The 24,055-nt window shown below is 39.8% G+C and overlaps 1 protein-coding gene across 2 annotated transcripts in view; it reads right to left on the bottom strand.

Annotated features, from left to right (window-relative positions):
* ERBB4 (erb-b2 receptor tyrosine kinase 4) overlaps nucleotides 1-24,055 on the bottom strand; it is a 599,354-nt gene that overhangs the window by 133,828 nt on the left and 441,471 nt on the right. Inside the window, exons 10-16 of one of the 2 annotated variants that reach the window (XM_051623560.1) lie at nucleotides 22,317-22,390; nucleotides 20,690-20,780; nucleotides 18,905-19,104; nucleotides 10,358-10,490; nucleotides 8,077-8,170; nucleotides 6,356-6,510; nucleotides 268-342 (exon numbers count right to left, since the gene is read on the bottom strand). In XM_051623560.1, the coding sequence (XP_051479520.1) occupies nucleotides 268-342; nucleotides 6,356-6,510; nucleotides 8,077-8,170; nucleotides 10,358-10,490; nucleotides 18,905-19,104; nucleotides 20,690-20,780; nucleotides 22,317-22,390 (822 nt within the window). Of the gene's footprint in view, nucleotides 1-267; nucleotides 343-462; nucleotides 508-6,355; nucleotides 6,511-8,076; nucleotides 8,171-10,357; nucleotides 10,491-18,904; nucleotides 19,105-20,689; nucleotides 20,781-22,316; nucleotides 22,391-24,055 lie in introns of both variants that reach the window. The other variant, XM_051623561.1, reaches the window with a different exon arrangement.

Raw genomic sequence — 24,055 nt, forward strand, 5'->3', positions numbered from 1 at the left:
CATTAAGAAATATGCATTTCAGCAAAAAAATTCAGAATTGAACCCTCATAGGTTTAACCTAAAAATAAAAATGTCACTTTCTAATCAGCCTAAATGACTAAGATATTTAATTGGCTTTCAAATGCAGAAGTAACTTTGCGTGTTCAGAGGCACAAGTTATATTCCACCTCCATGATTCGTGTTTCTGAACAAACTGGATAGTATGACACTCCTGTGGTAACCAGGGAAGGATCTTGAGAACAAAAATGGAGAAGTGGTGGATGTTACCTAGCATGTTGTGGTAAAGTGGACTGTCGTGTCCATGGATAGTAAATGCAGTCATGACTAGCGGGACCTCTACACCTGCAGGCAATTACAGAACAGAAGAGGTCATTTGCCATTCACAAGGACATGCACACACATGCACCCTTGTCCACACGTGGAGGATGGAAGACACACAGGGAACGACCACTCAGCAAGTACCTATCCATCAGGCCGATGCAGTCCTCGAGACGTGGCCCTATGCACCTGCAGCAAATCCAAATTGGAAACAGGGAGAGAAAGAGAGAGATCTGTTATTTACATCTTCAAGGAGCAGGAATCCCCTCTTTGTGCCACAGTCTTATCATTCTCAAGAGAGACCCAAATCACCACAAAATTATAGCTTGTGACAAAAGCAAGCCTGCGACAGGAACAATAATAGCAACATAAACAGCACAAGGTTGGACAGATCTTGGCTCAAACAACATTTAAGGCAGGTTTCACCTGCGTATGCGGGAGTCCTGACAATAGAGTTGCTTTTTCTGGATGCTGCCTGAATCATCAAACCAGTCATTACTGCACAAAAGCTGTTCATTTGCAAGATGAGACCTCCAGGAGCACAATACAAAACTTTTTTCCTTTCTGTAATTGATGCAATTGTTCATTCTAAGATCCTAGCTAGGACAACTGCAGAAATATTTGGAAGCTGACTACACTTTTATCAGGGAAGCTCAAGGATGAGCTTCCAATAAAGAAACAGAGCAAAATGGTGTCTGCTGATCCAGGCATTTTATTCTGGCTTTCCTGAGATGCACCTGCAAAATCAGCAGGTGCTCCCCAAAGGCAATGGGAATGCAGGGAATCATTTTATGCAGCAGTACTAAAGCACAGTTATAGGGAAAGACCTCCCAAAGCCAGGGGAGTCTGTGAAACATGGACATGCATGGATTTTTCCTGGCCCTCATGGGAAGAAGTAGGTGAAGTGGTACCCTAGGTCCTCTGCATTGAAACAGCAACTCAATTACTGACTTACAGCGCAGTCAAGATTATTAGATACAGAAAGTTAAGCTTTTTGGGGACAAGACAACTTGACAACCTTCAGTGCTGAATGCCCAGCTAGTCCCTCTGGAGCCCTAAGGAGAGTATCCAGCTCTCAACATTTTAAGGAAACCAAACCAGTTACCTCAAAACTAACAAAATCTCAGAACCATTTTATTAACAGACTCTTTGGCTGTACGTCTATAAAAGGAGCAGGTGATCTGACACATCAGGAGACTGAAACTCGCTTCTGTTGAAGCATTTGAAATTTAAGGTAAGAACCCCAGCTCTTTTAAAAGTCTCCTGCTTTCAGTTTGTCTTCCATAGCAGGGGATATGCATGTCAAAATCTGAAGGAGTTCAAATATGTTCCTATGAGATCATCTTTCCACTTCACCATGACTTGCCATTCATCAGCATTTAGGTTAGCTATCATTCTGCCATTATAAAATAAATTAATTCAGTTTCCCCCTACCTGCCCATAAGGGAGAGCAGAATATTAGTGAACTTCACCTGTTGGTTTTTCACTTGAAATTTTCTTCTGACATAAAGGCTGTGACATGCAAACAAATTGTAAGGGTTTCCTGAATAATGGTTTCCGTCAGCAAATGGATAGACATAAAAAGGATTCATTAAATGCCCAGGTGCACAGATAATGTATAAAATGGAAAGAGCAGACATAAATGTAGTTCAAAAACATAATGGAGGGAACTCCTGATGGCTGTTTTTGAAATTTCAGCTGTCTTGGGCTTCAGGATTCCACAGCTCAGGACTGTCCAAATTCTAGCCAGCGTCAAACATATCCAACATTTCTTCCTTCCACGGAATTCTCTGCAATTTGCAGAAAACCAGTTCAGCGATGAAGGAGGCTCAAAAAAAGCTGATCAGATCTTCCATTCCCTAGCAGACTCAGAGAAGCTAAGCTATAAATAAAGCTCTTGCTATAAATAAAAAGAAACCTTCTTCAAATTACAGTTCTGAGAACCCATTACTAGTTCTGGTAACTGGCCCACTCACATAAAGAGCCTGTTGTCTTAGAGTCATTTCACATGTGTACATTTATTCTCTTGGACTTCCAGAGAATAGGACCTGAATCCAAGAAGACAGAGCTGTTTGGACCTCATCTACTCCAAGCTGAAATACCATTGATTTTTATTTCAACTTGTAATCTTCATCAGTGGGTTTCCCAACCCAACCCAAACACTCTGTCCAGGTGCAATTTCCATTACTTCTGGTCATGTGGAACAGTTTCCTACTCCCTGAATGGCTGCCCTGATAACATGGAGTGAAATGCAATATTGCACGAGTAATGGTAATATCTATTAACTAGTTGATTTGCACCACCAAGTCATCAGTCATTTTTTTCTCCAGGATTGACTTCCTTGGTTTCAGGCTTTTTGATACCAGCACAAGTGACACACAGCACTGGTACTCCATTCACCCTCAGGGTTCCTTCTTCTGCTTGGAGTCTGGATGATATTTTTATTTCCAAGTTCACTCTGCAAATGGAACTGGTTAACTGATACATGCCACTTTCTTAATGATATATTTAGTACCTTTACAACAGTCCAATATAGCTTATACAGAAAGTTACACTCAAAGCTCATCTGAGCTTTATGGATGATCATCCTCTGAAAGAAAATGGTGAGTTAAAACAGTTCAGAAAATTGGAGTAACAAGTGTTTTTTTTCCAGAAGCAGCCCTTTTGCCCTCTCTGTCACAAATGTTGTCTTTCATCAGTTTTCATATAAGATTGAAAGGTGGGGCCTTGACTGCTCACAGATGCGGAGCAGCAAAGCCACTTCTAGTCAGATGAATTCTCAGAAATCTCTGTCATTGGAAACAAACACAACTCATTATGTAACGGCATAAGTAGATTAATTCTGGACAGGAGAAAACCTTAGTTGTGGCCATGACCTGGTCATCCATCTATTGCTATGGATGGATAAAGCCAGACAACTCAAATCCAGGGGGTTATTGAGCCACCAGGGTGTGCACACTGGTGGGGACAGTAAGAAAGCTGAACTGGGGAGCAAGAGGAAATTTTGCATCAACAAAATAGTAAGTTTATTATTCAGAGCTTGTTGTCATTGAACTTGTACTATTGTTTCATAATGCCTTCCTGAAAATACACTCTAGGGGCAAGACAGTCCCCTCTGCCTTCAAATCCCTTCCGGTCCACACACATGTTGATGAGGCTCCCACAGCCTCTCTGGTCCTGGCTTAGAAGGATAATAAAGTTTTGGTGAAGAGTACTACACTTCCTTCAACAAGCTGTGTCAGAAAATGCCTTTCTGTGATGAGAGCTCCCATTTGTGTCTTGCCCAGCAAGGAAGCAGACTGTCAAATGCTATTATATAATTACTATTTTATTTCAGTGGAAGTGTTCCATTTTGGCTAGCTCTGCACAAAGAGGTGCCAAATGCTTTCTGACTCTCTTGAATTAAATGGAATAGCTGTCCCACGTGCCTCAGATCTGCTCCAAACTGGCTTCAAGTAGCTGATGTTTATCATGGGGATGCAAGACCAAGAGCACAGTTGTTGCATCCAAGGAAGTCACTCCTTGATAGTTCTCTTAGTCAGTGTAAGATCATTAACAGGAGTGGATAGTTACATACTTTAACAGAATCAGTCATTATGCTTGAATAAGGGAGGAGAATGGCGATATCAAATCTCATGCTCCAGGATGTAAAGCCATCATCTGCAAGTGCCATGACAGAACTCTGGAAACACAGAGGTGGGACAGGTATCTTCCTTGGTGACAGCAACAGGTGGGGAAAACTAGGAATAACATGAGAACTAACAATATATTTTAGCAAGCATCCTTATTCTGAGAGCAGCAGTGAAGGAATGAGATAATATCACACCACGAGTGCTTCTCTGCAGCAGCTCAACACTTTTTGACAAGTATGGAACCTATACTGCAAGGCATCAGCTTTATTCCACCAATTGATCTGACAGAGAGAACAGACATTACAGATTCTCTGTACCATTCAGTCGTGAGCCAAATATCAAGATGTGTTCCTTCTACAACCTACTTCACTAAAGAATCCTGATGGAGGGGAATTTAAATATTAATTTCTAAAGGAAGGGTATGAACCTAGAGAATTCAGTATTGAAGAAGAGAAGAGAAATTGATTCCCTTCTTCTGTGGGCATATTCAGTCCCCAACAGTGCTGGCAAGAACAGAGACAACCCATAAACCCCAAACATCTAGGGCAGTCATTAAGAGTTTTATTCACATGCCAAAAAGTCTTTAGGAACATTAGAAAATAATACCCATGCTTACCCAGATTTTGGGGGAGGGGGGGAGTAATGGGGTGGGTACTTTATGAGGGAAACCAAAATACTCAGAAATAGACACATTAATCCTTGAATAAGAAGGGATGAGGATTTCAGTGAGGAATAGTATTTGACTCATGGGAAAGGGACAGCTCCTCATCTGGGAGGTGACCACACTTTTGTACATGTAACCTAGTGAAATAAGCTGAAAAATAAACAAACAAAAAAACAAGGAAGGGAAAACTGAAAGTTCAAGGATTCAATGACAACATAACTCAGCTTAAAGGGACCTTGTGTCACCAAGGGTTGCTAATGAATACTGGCAAATTCACTTAAAACTGCCTAATGTCCTGCCTATTTGTTTAAGAACTAGAATGTCAGACTTTCATCACAAGGCAAAAAAGCCTCCCTTCTTTAGCCTGTTCTATCTGGGGAGATAAAAACAAGTAACCACTTCCAAAATATTGACACTTATCAAGAATGGTAAAGGCATGGAAAGACTTCTGCTCTCTTCCTGGTCTAGGAGAAACACAGCTGTGTCACAAAGATTAGTAATAATCAGACCAAGTAAGACCTCCCCAGAAAGAGGAGGGAATGGGAAGTGCCACACCTTTGTCTTCTGAGAGTCCAGCAGAGCTGTAAGACACTTCTCATGCAGGGTGAACATTAAATCTATCATCCATAGCTGGGTTTGTCAGATTTGATCAGAATTGGCACTTCCACCATCTATTATGGCATGAGCACAGCTCCTGAAGTGAGCTCATCTTTTCATATTGTTTCTTCTTATACTTGTCTTCCACAATAGCAGCATTTTTCTTTTTGTGTAACTGATTTAAAGGGCCTGAAGGGAAGACAAATCTGTACCAGATCCTGGCTGTTCCTTTGCGATCTCACTTTCATTTCCTTAATGGCTCCACTGTAATTAGATTTGCAAAACCAGGAAAAGGTCTCGTTTTGGATGGCAACAGCTGTTGACATCAAGATAACATTGAATAATTTACTGGCTTAATTTTAGCTGCAAAACAATAAGAGCCTCTTGTTGAAGATTATTTCACAGGCAGAAGTTTTCTCTTTTCTCCCCTGGCTGCCTCTTCCTTTCTTTGTGTGCTGGACACCACCAACTGTCTCGCTGAGAAGACATTTATGACTGATGAGGCCCATGTAAAATAATAGTTGTGTATGTGGCTATTATTTTCTTGCATAGATTCTTAATTCTGGCTCAGATACCTGGGCTGTGTATTTCCAAATGTAACAAGTGATTTTGGGCACTCAGACAGGACTTGAGAAACTAATGCTCAGGGAATACTCCTGTACAAGTCTGGTTTCAGATAAACCCTTAACACCAGTTCCCATATAAGGAGAGAGCAGTAACACTTTCATCTTACAGTATTGCTGCCAGATTAGTTCACCAATACCAAGAAGCAGAGATGAAAATTCTGTCAACAGGTAAATACTAAGGAAAAGAGTCATTTTACAGGCCTACAGGTAGGTAAAAGTCAATGGCAGCATTTGGTCCAAACCAGTTCCAGCTAGAAGAAAAGCTAACAGCACTGCTGTGAAAAGTTCTTCTCTAGGGTTTTCAAATGCAGTGTAAACTTTTTTTTTCTGATAAGCTCCTGGACATTTACTACTAGAACCCAAATGTTGTGAGACCTGAAAATCAAGGGTTATCTTGCTGCTCCACATACACTGTTTTCAGGGATGGGACAAGTTTTTTTTACCAAGCCAAACGACATAAATCACCCTGTGCTATAGACAGTCAATAGGATCAAACACTTCACAGAATCAGCACTTACCCTTGGGTGCAGTTCGGATGACATGGATGGCACTCACGATCCTCATCAGCATATTTGAAAATGAAGCTGTTAGCCCCCTGTAAGCCATCAGGACACTTTTCCACACAATTTGGACCATCCTTAAAATGGAAACACTTTGTGCAGTGGTCAGGTCCCTGGAGAGCATAGAAAAAAAAATAATGCAGTACATTCAAGTTACTCAGTCTTTTTCTGCTGCACTGGAGCTGCAGGTCCTACACTGACAGTACACTCAGCAGTAACTGCAGGAGCATTTCTTTCCCAATGCACAGCTGTATGATTCCAGCCTCTGATAAGGAGCTGCAGATGTGTAAAACCTGGTGCTTCCAGCAATAAGCTTACTCTCTTAAGTATAAGACTAAATTCCAGTTTCTAAACAGGTTTCTCATTACTACTGGTGTGCTTAACATGAGTGACCTCATGCCTACTTTCACTCTAAGAAATTTCCTACAATATTGTTCCGTACTGAACCACATTTGTAAACTGCAACGGCTTCTCACTGGGATCCTCTGCACTCCAGAATTGTTTTCCACACTGCATTCACCCCATGGTATCTGGTCACAATGTTGAAGTACTACAATGCTATGTCTTCTTAATACATAGGTAGACCAGACTGTTATGAACTACAAACCAAGGCTCCTGGGCAAGGTAAAAGCCACATTTTAAAGCTATAATGGTACGTCAGTGTGCAACCAAACCTGGTGATCAGGCTGGGCACTGTTCTAGGATTTTATGTCCATGAGCCCTGCTACAACTCCAAATATCCCTCATGGGTTGCACACTTGAAACATAAGCTTTTTGCTTTATGGTTGTGTTGCAGAAAACTCAGTATTGCAAGAAAAACCATTACGCTTCTTTTTTTTTTTTTTTCCATTCAGTAGGTAAGTCACAGAAATAAGAAAATAAGTTACAGGTTAAATTTTCTCCATGAAGGAGAACCTAAAATAAAGCTTCTCATTATCCAGGATACTTGTGATTTTTAATCTTGGCAATATACAAAAAGACCAAAAGAAACAGACAACTTCTAACTGACAAAAGAACAATAATCTTTGAAGCAAAATATACTGGCTATTATCCAGGTAACAGCTGCAATTAACATAAATTTAGGATGCATGAAAAAAATCCTCTGTCCAAACAACTTAAAAAGGCTAATCTAAATTAAAAAAAACCCAAAACCAAATAAAATAAACCCCCCCCAAAAAAAAAAAAAGAAAGAAAAAAAAAAACCCAACACATTGTTGAAGCTAACTGAGAGAGTGAGACAAACTCCCACACTTTGTTGTGGAGAAAAAGTAACTGAAGTTGTAGTAGAACAGGACAGAAATTAGTTTAAAAAATGAAAACAATGAAAAAGGAGGGCACTCGAATCAAAACTGCAGGCTGGAATTTAAAAAAAAAACCAAACTTGTGCATCTTTACCGCTAAGGTATTAAGACAATACAGGGGGGAAAAAAGGACATTCATTTTCAACCCACTTAAAGGAGGCTGAACCAAGGAAGTTTATTCCCAACACCAGTTTAACACAAGCAGAATTCTTTTCATACATGCAGAACATGCTTATTTCCTACTTTTGTTACCATTAATTTTTGATAGCAGCTTTAAAGTCTGTTAGTAGAAAATGCTTTAGCACACTTTAACAGTCCATACAGCCCATAATAAACTTTAACAAGCTACAGCCCATAACAAACCAAGTTTGTTCTTACCGGCCCATAGCACGTGATCATGTTTTCTTCCATCTTTTCACACTGGGGATCACACTCCACGCAGACAGAACCATTTGCAAACTCTCGAAATTCCCTAGGAAAACATTTTGCATGCAGATCATCAGAAGGCAGAAGTGAGACTGAACAAACATAAAATGGCTGGCTTTCCACCTGGTGCAAATGATTGCAGCTCACCAAGGTCAGCAGAGTGTGCCAGCTGAGACCACTGCTGTTAATAACATGATGCTGCTTGGAACCAGCTGAAAGCCATCAGCAACCTCATTCCCAGGCAGGTGAAGCAGCAGACATCTTGTTTACCAGGATAAAACTAGAATGGTTTTTTTTTTCTCCTTTTTCTTAACAAATAGGGACCTTATTAACAGGACAAGGAAGCTTATTTCTTGGTTTTTATCCATGGATTTGTCCCTCATGGCTCAGATTTGGGAAGGCAGTTGTTACATGTGAGACACCACTGTCAGATAGGAAAGGATTAGAAAGTGCTGCTCCTTTTGTTTTAGTTAAGCCTCTGTGCACACTCCTTTTTTTAACACCCATACTCCAAAAGGTTCATAACTTTTTAATCAACAAGAATTCTAGAATGAGGTCTCAATCTATAAATGTAAACAAAATAAACGATCCTTTTACTCATTTATTTCATGTATCCACATGAAACTATCACCCAAGTGATTTATTTAGGTTTTTATTATCAACTACTTATAAGGGGGGGAAGTAGTGATAGTAGGTGGGATTTCCTCCATTAAACACCAGGTATCTCATTTCAGCTTCCAGCTTTCCCTCACAAAAAACCTTCAGCACCTTCTTAACAAAAAATCATTCCACCTTCTTCTAGGCTGAGATGAATTAACATCTGAACAAGTCACATCTCTCCCCATCAACCATAGAGAGAGTCTAAGTAACAAGCTCAGACTGGACACCTAAGCTTTGTAGATGTATCCCATCTTGTTGCATTAACCAGTTAAAGATGTGCTGCACACTCCTGTTGGAGGGCTTCAGTAATATTCAGGTAAAGGGGAAGGCCTCTGTGCCCAGTTAATCCAGGTTCTCCCTTTGCTCCTCTAGAGCCATTAGGATCTATTGCAACAGTACAGCGAGGAAAACCTCCTGACCATGGCAAGTCTTGGAGATAGAGGTCTTCTTCTGAGGACTAAAAGAGAAATTAAATACATCTGACCCTACCTGAAGTACTGTTGCTGCCCTGAGAGATAAATGTGCAGAGCTCTCAAAAAAAATCCAAAACAAAACAACTCAAAACTTCTCACTAAGCCCAGGTCACAAATCACAGAGTTAGGAAGGAACTGATCCTGTGAAAAGTACCAGTATCATTCACTGACAGATACAGATCAGAACATCCTGATTTGAGGGCTGGTTATGACACCCTCCTCTCGATCTTATTGTGACAAGATTTTTTTTTTTTTGCCAGATAGAAGAGTTTAGAAAGTTTTCACATATATACAGCAGCTCATTCAATACCCTTTCCATGAAGTTACATCAGTTGGCATCTGAGGCAATAAAAGAAAGAAACCATACAGTGATCTTAGTGTCAATTAGAAATTTGAGCTGAAGAAGATAATTGAAATAATGCAGGTTTTTTATCCTGACTATAAATGAGGTGCCAGGGACCTTGCTATTCTGTTACACAGGAAGTAAAATTCCACCTGCTTCCCTCCACAGCCTAATTCTGAATTTCTTCTGCTGCAGCTAACATAAGCAGTTCAGCTCAGTTTTTCTGTCATAAGCCAGACCTTGGCTGTGCTCTATTCCTCCACCCAACCTTCAGAAAAGATGATGCACATGCATGAGTGGGAGAAGGGGGGGAGATTAATGTAGGTTCTATTGTTCATATTTGTGTGTACACACACGTAGTATATTATGGGGGCTGGGGGGGGAAGTGAGTTTTCTGACTTTGGGGTCCTTATTCTTTCTTACATGTCTAAATCTAACTGATCTGAAAGAACATAATTATATGTGTATCTGCACAGGGGTGTCAATATTCAGTTAGGGCTAAATGACGGGGTTTTTATTTTTACCTTAAATGAAACCATTCACATCATCAGAACACAAAAGGTGCAACAAGCTTTTGATGTTGCATAGAAATCTTAGCCAGCAGAATACCAGGTAAAGCCTTCTACACAAGTTCAGATTTGGAAATACTTAAAATTTATCCCTCAATATATTTCATTTGTATCTCATATATCATATCACACCAGTGCCAAGCCATGTAGTCAGCAAGTTTAGGGACAAGTGCAAGGGACTGTCTTACCCATCATACAGGTTACAGGAGTCTATGCAGGTCCTTCCCCTGATGAAACGCTTGCAGGAGAGACACTGGTCTGGGCCTGGCCCCCAGCAGCCATCACTTGAGCACAACTCATTACACACCATTCCATCAGCAGCTGCAGGGAGAGGGGATTATCATTAATTTACATAGTCCTCTGAAATCCAGTGGAGTACATCTCATTCAGCATTCTGTCACACTCAGAAAGGTCAACTGGATGTTCAGACTTTCTACTAACAGGATAGTGAAAAACCAGAAAATGATAATCATACCGCTCCAGACACACACTGTGCACTGACAGTTTGAACACTGTACCCACTTCTGGTCTGTTCCTTTCAGAAAGGATAGAGTAGAGTGAGAAAAAGGTTTACGAGTGCTGCAAGGATGATCAAAACCAGAGAAAATGTTTTGTAGCAGGGATAAACAGATGAGTAGCCCTAGATATGGGGGAGAAAGGGCATGATAAAGGTCTATAAAATCATGGATTACTTCTTCCAAGTCCCTCAGGGACATTAAAAGAGACAGGAACTCAACAGGGTTCAAAACTGAGATTTTTCTTCATAGAAAGTATAGATCAGGCTGCCAAAGTTCCTGACACAGGACACGATAAATGCCAAAAACGTAATGAATTTGAAAAATCAGTTGTCCAAAACCACAGAAGGGCTATTAAACTAACATATAAAACACTACCTGCTAATCGAGGGCTCTCTGAAAATAAAACTTATGGACCTGAAATAAAGCTTATGGACAGTGGGGAAAAAGTTGAAGAAAAATCATCATTAACTGCATTTTTAAAATTGTCCATTGCAAAAGCCCTGAAGAGCCAAAGAGCCTTTCTATTAAAACCCAAGGAAACCTATAAAATAAACAATGGTCCCTGTCTCAAGACCAAAATTCAGCTTAAATAAAAAAAAAATTAGTGAAGAGTGAGAGGGAAACAAGAGAATTAATTCTGTTCTTATATGTCGTATAAATCCTTTTCTACATAAATATCTAGATGCCTGTAACAGATGGCAAAATATGCAAAGAAGAAAAGGAAGCACATCTTATTTCTCCAGCACTTGAACAAAGTCCAGTTGCACAGATTCAGTGAGACCCTGGCATGTGAAAGGGGAGGTCTCTTCATTTGGATTCCCACTTGCACGATGAAGCATTTTATACAAATGGTTACGCTTGTAGTAGATTAAACATAGTAAAGATCTGAAATATCAGAAATGAAAAATATAAATGTTTTGGAGTTTGTTTTGTTTGTTTGGGGTTTTTTACCACTGGAAATGGTTTGAGGGACGTGTAAACAATAAATTAAAAGCAAGCTTGCAGGTAGACTTTTACCATGGTGTAGCAATGAAGATGCCCAGTCAGGAACAAGCACATAGACTGAATACATCTATTTTGCTACTTTGCACATTATTTTTGTACACTTTCTCCAGTACAGCAGCATAGCTGCCTGACTGGAATACAAAACCTCACCTTCACTTCAGGATATCTGATGGTCTTGTTTCCAGTGTGAAGACTGGAACACTGCAGTTACACACTGTCCATTACAATCTACCTTAACAATTGCAGAGCATCCAGAGTTTAATTCCCTGAGAAACACAATGCCCTTCCAAATCATGCAAGAGTTAGCAGAAAGATGCTTTTTGCTCTCCACAGCATATTTTAACACTGCTTAACCTCTGCTACGGTGTATGTAACATCACACATTTGAACCACTGAGTACCTGACCTAGCAGCTACTGCACAGCAGAGCACATTGCTTCACACAGCGACCCTCTCCTTAGCTGCTCTGCAATCGTCACTTTCCACCACACAGCATAGTTTGATGTCGGAACCATGCTTTCAAACATCTTCCTCACCTGTACAGCACACCTACCCTCTGTCCTCTTCAGTTTCCTACAAAGCAATTCCTGCACCTCCTTCTGGCTGCCGACATGCAGGATGTTCATGTCATGCAGGCAGGGTGCTTTCTTCTGAGACATGCTACCTGTCCTGTCCCTCCTCCAACTGTCACCCTGTCTTCTGACTATTGAATTGATCAGAAAGCACTTCTTTCAGAAAAAAGACCAAGACACAACTGTATGCATGCTTTATCTCATGCAGCCCATGTAGCGAGCAGGAAAGAGGAGTGAAGCTTCCTCCTTATTTCCCTTCTCCTTGCAATTTTGCTTCATCGATATCGAGATTGGCACACTTTCATCTACTTGTTTCTGTTTCTGCCTACAAGTTTTTTTTTCAGTGCTGAAAAAGGACACTCCACGTTTACGTTTTTACAAGCAGCATAGGAACCAATCAAGTAGCCTTATGCAAATGAGAGCTTTGCAGCAAAGAAAATCATGATTACCCTGTTGAAATCTAGCCAACATAGTGTCTATTAAAAAAAAAAAAGCAATTAAATAGCAAAAGTAAAAAAAATAAGTATTTCCTTCTGCTTATTTCTAAGTCACAGAAATGTTTTCATCAATGAATCCTGGCAAGCAGGGAGTAGAGGGTTTTTTTACAAGTTATAAAAACCCATTACACCTGTCTTTCTTCCTCTTCTTTAATTATGGGGATGACTGAAAACATGTTTCAATTTTAGACACACTATTTTGCATTTCCATGGGCTGAGAAGGTTCTGAAGATCCAGCACATCACACGGCCACGTGTGGAAGAAAAGAGCAATCACACTTTTGACAGGAACTCATTTCATTGGGAGTTTTAGAACAAGTGTTCCTGCTTTATTAATGGGGTCATACAGTTTAGAAGCAGAAAGGTTCAAAGATTTTCCCTAACCTATATAGAACACAAGAAAATTAGCTAGCGAAAAAAAGAAAAATTCTTGTTCTTTGGCTGTACACATACAGGCCTGATTCAAAGCTCCAGGAACTCAATAGAAGAGCTCCTGCAGACTTCACTTAGCTTTGCATCGTGTCTGATAATGAATGCAATCATTTATTCAAGTTGTTAATTGGTGGCTAAATTGGCATAATTCATAACAATCACATTTGTAACAACCTTTGCCTAGAAAGGTTTCACTGTACACTGCAGGTGTCACCAAAGCTGGAAGGAATTATTTAAATAACTTTCTATGAAAGAGTATTTTTTCTACGCTTATTTTGTGTGCATATTTAGCACCTCTGATTGTTCCGTAAAAAAAACACAACAACCCACGCTGGGAAAAAAAGGCAGATGCTTCACTTCAGCACGGAGAACTACCAGAGCCCATTCTCTAGCAAATAACTTTATAGTCATTCATTCTGCATTAATAAAGTTCATAATTAAGTAAGTTTTATGCACAGTGTTTGATATTACAGTTTACAGTAGCAGACAATTAGAAGTCTACATTAGACTAGAACTTCATTCACTGCACTTTAGACAAATGCTCTGCAATTAATTTCCACCTGGCTTATCAGTTTGAAGACGCCCATTTGCCATCTGAACTCTCAAAAAACTTTAGGAGACCCTATCAGACTGTGCTAAAGGTGCAATGGCTGTTGAAGGCTCAACTTATCCCTTGCCCTCAAACCTCCTTTAACCAGCCCCCAAGTCCAGGCAGATTTCAGAGTCTCTGAAACCATCTTCTGGTGGTTCACAAGTCTCTTGTTGATGATTACACACTGCTGCCCTTGCCATGGTGCTCAGCATTAAAGGTGCTACTTTCTTTTATGTTCCCTGTGTACACAAGCTTGGACACTGTCATTTCTATCCCTGAATGTGTGTAGGGAAGGTGGAGAAGAGAGAGGTCACAGTCCTCCCAGGTACTCACCCCTGTCTGGCTTTGGTTGGGACAGTATTAGAAAGACAACACAAAGCCATAGAGCATTGTGGAGCTTATGGATTTTTTAAATAAAAAAAAACATGTTTTGCTCCTGGATTTTCAACGTTCTTACTAACAAATAAAGTCTGCCCTTAAGGCTTTTAACTGGCTTTTAGGAAAGCCACCCCTAAGGTAGTGAAGTACTTGAATGTTAAGAAGGGGCAGAAACAGCAAGAGATAATTGCTGGTATAAGGTGTATTTTTTGTGTGTCAGCTAATTCTGTAGCATTTTCCACTGACTTAAGGCTGTTGACTTTATCTTCCTTATTGAAAAAAAAAGTTTGCCAAACCCTATGTCAGTGTTATTTCAAAGATGAAGCATCACTACAGACTGAACTTTTCCATAAATATTTTACTCCTTCAACAGTTTTTTTTTTTATATTTCCTCACTGACTTCCATGGTCAGCTGAACACACCACTCAACAGCACGTAAAAGATATCACAATCTTGTGTGATGTTCTAAAGGTCACTAAAATATGATACTGACTAGATCTTAGAAGCTCTTGCATGATTTTTAAGAAAAGCTACATGTGGATGGTAACTATTTACTCAAGTGGATAATAAATATTTGCTGTAACTTGTTTTAAGCCATCAACAATCACTAGGAGATTAGAGAAGCAAAAACAGACACTGACTCAAAATATACAAAGGAATAATAATAATAAACATATGTGAGAGTGTTTGTAGTAACTAACATGGGCTAGACTGGTTTGCTCACTGGAAACCACATGAAAAAACTTCTTTAATGGATGTTTTTATTAACAATGCTAATTATTACCATGCTAGTTACCATGTAAGCAGACAGTATTTCTACTACAGAGGATGGATTCTGAGCCTGCAAATATTAGGTACACATTTCCCTTCCCCATTCTGATTAGTCTTGTTTGTCAGAGAAGTATGGGCATATGCCTGAGCATCTGCAGGATTTGGGCCTAGAACAAGTAAAATAACTGAAAGGCAGAAATGAAGACCCTAGAGGGTTGCCTTCAGATCCCAAACATTCAGCAAGTTGAAGATTCCAAGAAAACTCTCCCAAAGCCCGGTCTGTTGGCCTATCATGAAAATCACAGATGTTTCAGAAGATGCCAGAGAAATGCATCTGGCTCTAAGGAAGAGTTCTGCAGTTGTGAAGATTTCCCTTAGATATCTAAGCTGCAGCAGAACCCGTTTAGCTCCAGAGAGGTACTGACTGACAGGCAGAGTTGAAGCAGCAGAGTAGCTCTTCTCATCAACTGCTAACTCTCAAAAGGGCACAAAGCATTCATCAATTCATTCACTCAGATGTGCACAGAGAGAGAAAACCACTGTTCTCTGTGAGGATTCAGGAAGGCAGCTAAGACACTCCCTTCTGACCAGAGCAATTTGGCCCCCAGCCTACGTTCATTAAGTACAGTCCATTTAGTGAACATAGCTTAGAGTCCACTTTTAAAACTAGCCCCTTGGTACTGTAGCATACATTATCACTTCTTAAAATGATATGAATGAAATTTGTTTTCCTCATGAAGATCCCCTTGGTGTTAAATTTCACAAAATATTTGGGGAGCATTTTTGTTCCTGAAGTCTCTATTGAAACAAATCCTCAACAAGCTAAAATTCCAATAAAGTTTACATTTTCCTTTTGTGTGTAGATGCAGTGACAAGACATACAGTGCAAGAGGATGATGTGACTGTGCATCTCAGTTGCCATTTGCCCTGGAAACCCTTGTTTCAGGAGTCATGGCTGTTTCGAAGGGACTTAAATTTAGTGACCTTAGGGAAGGGCAAAGAGGTATTTGACAAAGGAGTCCTGATAACTAATTCAGTAATATCTGCCAAACTACTGTTTTCAGCTATGCCCTCAAGCTCTCAAAACCAGTAAAGCAAAAGGGGCACTACTCCATGAAGGGAAAAACACCTTTAGAAGTTCAACTCTGAGTGGTTTTCCATTGTTCCATTGTCTTCTAATATATTGTAAGTTATAGAGAGCTTAAAGTTAAGAGGAAGGAGACTTGGGGCTCATGTTCTACCCGATTACTCCTTATTTTATTTTTATACTAAATCCCTAGGAATAGGAGATGGTTGTTCTCTCATGAAATAGTGCATCATCATCAGTCAGCTATAGCCAATCTGCTGTTAGAAAATGTCAAAGACAGCTGAGAGCAAGATATTTCTCCCATAGTCAGCAGTTTTTCAGATGGCAGTGAGGAAACCTGTGCTCTCTGGAAGGTTCAGAGGTTCATGTATCTCACTGCAAGGTGCCACCACTAGTATCTTGGAAAATAACCCTTCTGATTCTTACACTGTTATCAAGACCTCGTGCTTCTTCAGACAGATTCTGTTCTGTCAGTCTAAGAAATTCCTTCTGTGAAATCTCAAAGGGCTAATTCTTCATGTCATGGTATAAAAATTACATACATTTCTAAAATGTGGGCACAGAACTAGGTTCTTCCCCACCACTTGGTGCCATTAAACTCCAACCACACTGTAGGCAGAAGCAACTAGCAATCCACTGTCCTTGGGCAGATGTCATTTTCTTTCCTGGGAACACCTTTATTTCTCAAATAATACACCATTGTTCATAGTAGGCTTTCTGTGTGGAAGCAGAAGAAAAAAAAAAAAAGACTGCATATGGGAACTACAAGCCACCTACAAATGCTCTAGCTGGCAAGTCTGAAGGCACTAGTTACTCATGGGAAATCAAGAGCTTTCCTTCAAGTGACTAAAGAGCTGATGGCACCAGAAAAGGCATGCTTTTTTTTTTTTTATATTTCCTCACTGACTTCCATGGTCAGCTGAACACACCACTCAACAGCATGTTTTTCCCTTGCAAGGCTGATCTTTTCAATATTCAAATAATATTCACCCTCAGAAGAACTCAAAGCAAAGAACAAGCCTTGAGATGGAAAAAATGAAAAACGAGAACAGAAGCCATTAAGGTGATTATTCAAAGCTTGTGGATGTTGAGCAACCAAAGTTAATCCAGAACAAGATAAAGTTTGGTGAGCTGAAAATACAAATTATGCAGCCTTCTTTGTTCTATAACTGGTTAACTCACTTCATTATTCGGGACTCTTCTTGGACTCTTCATTAACACTCCATTCCCGCAGGACATTATCACTCACATTTGATCATCTCTGGATGACAAATAGAGCTATGCCATGCTCACAGACAACCATCTGGCTTTATTTACTGCTGCTTTTGCCACCTCTTGGCTGGGTTACAGAAGTAAGGACACCCGAGCATGAAGCTGATGAACACACAGGACACCCCTGTGAACTTCCTCACCACAGAAGTAGCAGCACACACTGCATCTCTCCTCCACCTGCTGTATTGCCTTCCCACAAAATGTTCTACTAAACACAAGGGTCTAATCCATAGTTTCACAGCCTACATTAACAATATGTTTTACAAACATACACAAAAACTTCTACCAAGAACAGTTCTGTTCAACATATCTTTCTGTCTCACATAACAGAACATTCACATCACAGGATAAAGTATACTGCAGTTTAAAAAGTGGACAGTGGACTGCTGAAGGCTAAGAAACAACCCTTTCCCTCTACACACTCAGGTACCATCAGTTAAACCATCTAGATCAGCAGCAAGAGGCATTTCTTTAAGCTTTTTTTTTTTTTTTTTTAAAACTTGTATGTAGAGAAGCAGCCCATTCACAATCATCATCAATACCACACAGAGACCTAAACAAGACTTTCCACTTTATGCAGCTCTTACATGGCAGAAGTGATTAGAAAAATAACTGAGCAACAGTGATAAATGTGTAGTTGTGTTCCACCCTACACTGGAAGGTTCACTCCTACTACTGTGATAAGCCACAAATTCTCTCAAAGCATAGCTGAATAGTGCTTCAAAGGGAAGGGAAAAAAAAAAAGAGGAGGGAAGGTGGGAAAGGAAAAAAGAAAGAACTAGAAGAATAAGTTTAAAGTAGGACCACAGCCTGAAAAAACCCAAACCAAAGATTTCTGGCTGGTCAAAGCACAAAACCCAGTAACATCACTTAAACATACAGCTATTTAATTAATCTCTTCTCTTGGTAGCAGTCCTGCAGATGCTTAAAATGTACTGTATTGCTGCTACAATATCACTGCATTAATGCAATTTCCTGCCTGATTTCTGCAAAACCAAGTTGTTTTATCTGCTACATAGCATCCATTTGCTGTTCAGTACTGTGACCTCAGTCCAGGAACTGGCACGTCAGCTTTCCTGAAAGACTACTAGGCCAAATTAAAGGTACTCTTCCTTATCAGATAGGCCAAGTACAGAAAGGAGGAACTCAGTCACCAAAAACAATCTTAAAAGTCACTTTTCTGATTAAAAAAGGGACACTTAGGTGAAGCAGGGTAGGAGAAGCAAAAGATGCTAATCTCACTCCATGAGAAAAGGGTTATAGTTTTTGCATCTGTGAAACCAGTGCAGTATTTGATGAACATTACATTAATTCCACGTTGATGGCCTCCACAACACAGATTTGTGAAACTTCTAGCCTGTGAAGTTTGCATGGTGATATGGAAACAGCCCTCCCTCTTCTCCCTTTCAGGTGGTCATACTTTAAGACGTACCATTTGCCTATAAATCTGCTCAGAGTGGGCCAAATGCTTAGATTCTGTATGCAATCACAGCTCCATGGATGACCATGGAGCTCCAAGGGATACCAGGCAAGTTCCTGGCTTTGCCCAATGCACTATATCCTGTCAGTATTTGTATTGTTTTCACCCCAAGTGAGCCAATTATAGAACTTACTGCAGTTCTCTGCCTTTTTGTTTCGATGAATCACTGTCTTCTGACTGGGTGTGCTGAAGAGGCTGGTCCAGTTGACAGTGTGGTAGTAGCACAGGTTGCTGTTGTCTGTTATGTAGATGTTGCCAGCACTGATTTGCTTCAGGGACTGAAACTGCAGAGAGGTAATGCCTTGCTGCTTCAGGATGAGTAAGGAAAGGCCACTGTGATGGGGGAAAAAAAAAAAAAAGAGGAATCAGCTCCAGGAGGTGGAACTTACTAGATCTGGGTGGGAGTTTCCCTCCAGAATTAGTTCCTAACGTCAAGATGATCTTTTGACCAAGCTGAGAAGACTTTTATTTTGGGGTGACAAAGTCAAAATCCATTTCAATTGCCTGGAAAATTATGTGATACTTCTACCATATGCTGTGATGCTCACAGTGCTAGGCCAACTGGGCCAGTAAAACACCCCTTAACTTTGTTTTTGTATATATAGACTGGAATCCTATTCCCACCAAAGGCGATGGAAATTTTGACATCCATTTCAGTGATGGCAGAATTTCACTCTCTGAGTTCAATGAAATTTATTAGATTTTCAAGTTAAATGCAGAGTTCCATTTCATACGTGAACATGCTTTTTTGGGATAATGTGCTGTTGAGAAAACTGAATAAAATCCAGACACTTTTTCCCCTAAGATGACAGAATTAATACAATTATAGTTTATAGGTTACGAGGAAACTGACAAAGTAATGTAAAATGTATTAACATCTTCTGTCAGGCATCAAATTAATGTCATTTATAGTAATACAGGAAGTAATTGCTATTTTCAATGAATCTTTCCCAGCCTACTTTTCTACATTTCATTTTTCTTTTGTTGTGAGAGGTAGTTATCACTTTTCTTTATCAAAGGAAGGGTAAATGATTGTCTGTGTAACATGAAAGGACTGCACATATTTTACGACTGAAGATTAGTGAAGACAACAACCAGTTTCTAGGCATCCTTTAAGTTATTGTATTTTAATGATAATAATTGTTTTCCAGCTGTTACAAATAAAAAATGCTGCTTCCAAAGAGAATGCTGGGCTGTAATTCAATCTCAAGGTTTCACTGCGATTCGTTATCTGCTTGGGTTGCTGTTTAAGATGCCAGCAGAATTCCACAACTGATTTACTATATTTATACAATGCAGAACCAGGGGATGCAGTATATATCAGTCAGGTACATTCATGAGCTTCACCCACTATTTGTCACCACATTTTCTTCTCTTCAAACCAGTTCCTCCATAGGAGTTTTCATACATAAACATCTGTGGTAAAATGGCACTACAGAGCTAAAGTACACCCCACTCCATCTGCAAGGTACCCCAGGGAGTTCAGTGTTCTTCCTTGTATTTATCTTTCTCTATTTGTGAAGACCACGTTGTTCTTTGAGGACATGAGCCTGCACTTCCAATTGCAACCGTATAAACTTTGTGATAACAGGGCTAAATTCTACTATTAATGTTTTTTTAACTTACGTTTCACATTCACAAGCTATTTTAAATTATAAAATGCTCTTTCTCTACAACGAGTTAATAGCTACATCACTGAACCACCATATTTGCTTGCTTAGGGCTTTTTTTTAATCAATATGTTCAAAAGGTATGCAGTATTACAAACAACTGTTACTATTAATGAATACCTTGCTAAAGAGAAAAACATGTCAATTTACAATGCCCTTGCTACATGTTGTTGCATCCTGTGCTACTGAACACAGAATCATTGAATGGTAATAAAAAAATTGTTCCATCAACAGAGGAAGCATCTTACCTATAGAGAGCTCTTCCACCAATAGTAACCAAATTAGAAAACACCCTGAAATCTGTCATGTTCTCAGGCCATGACTGTATGTTCAAATACCCTGGAGGAGAAAAAGGCAAGCACATGAATGTCAATTATTTCAGCCATTGAGACTGCTTTATCACATACATGAGTTAGGACAGGCTTAGCCTATAAATAAAAGACAGTGGTGGGTTGAGAAAAATAAATAAATAGGTAACAAATGCTGCAAACTACTGTATTTGAATTCTTCTGGCTGCTCACCACTGTCTCCTCCAAGATTGCAAAGGAGGACTATAACAGTTGCTGCAGCATTATGTCCACTTTCAACAGCCACACTGAGGCTGAACCTAAAGGTCGGCTGGAATCCTGCAAGGCCTCAGTCTTTTCTAAACAGCAGCAGCAGCAAAAATGAAGATTTGCCTGAATGAAGAACACCCAGTTTTGAAATGTGTTAGAGAATTAGGTCAGAAGTTCGAAGATCCAATATGATGCTTTAAAAGATGACAAGACTTTGCTAAAACAACTGGCATTCCTACATCTGTGAGGATGGTTCATCAGCAGAGAGCATTCTCTGCACAAGTAAGTGGAACAACTTCTTTTCTGCTGCACAGCCCCTCTAGAGAGCACAGCTCCCTGCGATTCTGAGTCAGTATTGGACTGAAATGCATCTTTAAACACAGGGGTAATTCCACTTAAGCAGTAGAACTGAGACTGTCAATTGCACAGCATGCTTAAGAATGGCAAATTACAGACACCCAGATGCCAGATTATCTCTGACATTAATTGGAGACAGATTTAGAGCTTACTTTCATTTTTTAATCCCACTGGTTTGGTGAAATATGCAACATTTGAGAGATAAGGCATGTGAAAGACAACTCATTTCAAATGCCAAGCACTTATTGAGTTCCACCCAGCTACAATAATCCTGTAGAGACCAAGGAATTTTTTATTTTATTTTATTTTTTCATTTCCCTATCTAGAGAGGATCGGCCACCAATCAAGAATTCAGAGTTGTGGTATCTTTCTCCCTGTCTCCTAAATGATGAAACAATAAGAAGCAAGATGCAAGAAAGCAAAATATTTAGTTCTAGATCTATAACACCACTGAAAAGTCACAAAAGCCGAGAGGGACTACCAACGCCATACATTATATATTTGTCTTTAAATTACAGAAGGTAATTTGCTGCAGCAATTTCTCTTAGACCAAGAGACGTAGCTGCAAAAACAGATTGGCTTGTCTGTTTTTTTCCAAGGCATATTTCAAATGCTTTCAAGTGAAGACAATGATTTCCCCCATTCCAGCATAATTTTTCTCACTAGGTGCACCTCCCCTTGCTAAACTTGTCCCACTTTGCTAGCATGGAACCAAGACCCCTTGTTCACCTAACAGTAAGGTCTTGGTCTTTTGATGCTTGTGTACCCCAAACGTAATAACCAAAGGACAACACAGTTATGAATATCAACTGACACAGAGGGTTTTGTGCATGAAACTTTTATCACATCTGTAGCTGCTTTAAAAGAAAGAAACATCCTGTGTTCTTCAGAAAAATTAAAAAACGACACCCAGAAACACAAAGTGAGAAGTTCAGGTGATATGAAATTAGAAGGAGGTTACCTGTTATCTCTCTCACAGTTTGGAAAATATTTAGTTTCTCTGGATTGATTGCAGCAATTGTGTGATACGGGTCCCTGAAAGATTAAAAGCAAAAATGTGATGCTCTGAATAAAAAAAAAAAAAAAAAAAGATCAGTTGTCGAAGCTATACCATACAGAAAGCAGTATTCAGGGGGTCAACACTTTGGTTTTAAGCAGCATATGCACCAGATTTCTTCAGACTGTTCCCAGTTTCTTCAGACTGTTGTTCCTGCAGAACCTGTGCCTAACTTCTCCCAAGTCATCCTGAAGGAAAAGAATGGTGCTTAGCATCTTAAAAGTTCAAATCATTAGTGTTTTAGCAGAAAATTTAGGGATTCTAAACAGCAATGAGTGATCTCCCTAAAGAAAAGAGGAATTTTCAACACTCAACATTTTTTCCAGGAACACTAGCCCAAATGGTACAGCTGTGATACTGCACTACCAGGACCAACAAAACTGCTACTGAAATGAGCAACAGGCTATAAGCAAAACCAGAGCATGCCAGCAGTTCCTTGCACATGGCATTAAAAGGGTACAGTTTCCAGGTGGTGTTGAACATGGGGACATCAAAAAGCACAAATCCTTACCAGACAAGTTAGTCCCCTGAGAAACTGAAATACCCCCAACCTTAAAATTTCTGAGTTAGATATGTAAAAAGATGAAGCCACCCTTGGTTTTGAGAGTGCCAACTTCTATTAAACTTTTTTTTTTTCCTAATTTTCAAGGAGTAAAGACTCTCCAACTACTTGAGAAGCCAACTAGAAGCCTAATCTAAACAAAAATCCTTTAAAAATTCAGGAAAAGACTCTTCTGTAGCACATTGCTATGGTACATTTGTGGGTTTTCTGGAGGTAAGAAAAAATTCTTAACTAATTTGGAGCGTGTATTCCCACGTATTCTCCTTCTGCTTTCCAGGAGACACCATTCCTGGCATCAGAACATAAAGGTAATCAACCAGGCTGTCTTTGGGGACAGGCCTCACAATTCTGTGCAGCAAGAGACTGATGGGGTCACTTCTAACCATCCTGCAGGTTAGCAACAAGAAAGTAAGATCGTGAACCTTAACATAAAGCATAGTTGACCACAAAAGCATCATGTCCACTTCATTTTAACAATATGGGGCTCTCAGAAAACTAGGTAGCATGTTTTGACTACCTAACAGAAACACATCATTTTGCCTTTCCAATACATTGCTATTAAAAAAGTAACACCCTTGCCTGTACCAAACAGGAGGTTGCTGAATGTCACCTCCAAATCCTAGCATAAAGTAGTCTTTGAAGATACAAATATATAGTTAACCCCCTTAAGCAGCCAAACATCTGATATGTTTTATCATATAAAACTGCAGACTAATACAGTCACCTCATTTCACTTTCAGCTCATTGTGAAACTGGAGGTCGACAGCTGAAGTGAAGATAAAAAGCTGGTGGGCACTAAGAGCTTGTTGGTACTGCTGCAAGAGGAAGGAAGGAGGAGGCAGCATTTGCTGCTAGATAGGGCTGTCCAGCTCTCCTTAGTATATCCTACCCCTTCACAGGCAGCAACTCGAGCAGAAGGCAGCTTGGCATTTACCACCCCAACCAGAAGGAAACAGTAGAGAGAAGGCTGCATCTGACCATGACAGGTCCTGCCTGCTTTCCAGCCAGTGTGTTTTCTGTGTCAGGCAGCAGATACATATCCTAATGAAGGTCACTTTATTCATACACTTACTGCAAGAGT

Source organism: Apus apus, chromosome 6, assembly GCF_020740795.1.
Source record: "Apus apus isolate bApuApu2 chromosome 6, bApuApu2.pri.cur, whole genome shotgun sequence".
Lineage (NCBI taxonomy): Eukaryota > Metazoa > Chordata > Aves > Apodiformes > Apodidae > Apus > Apus apus.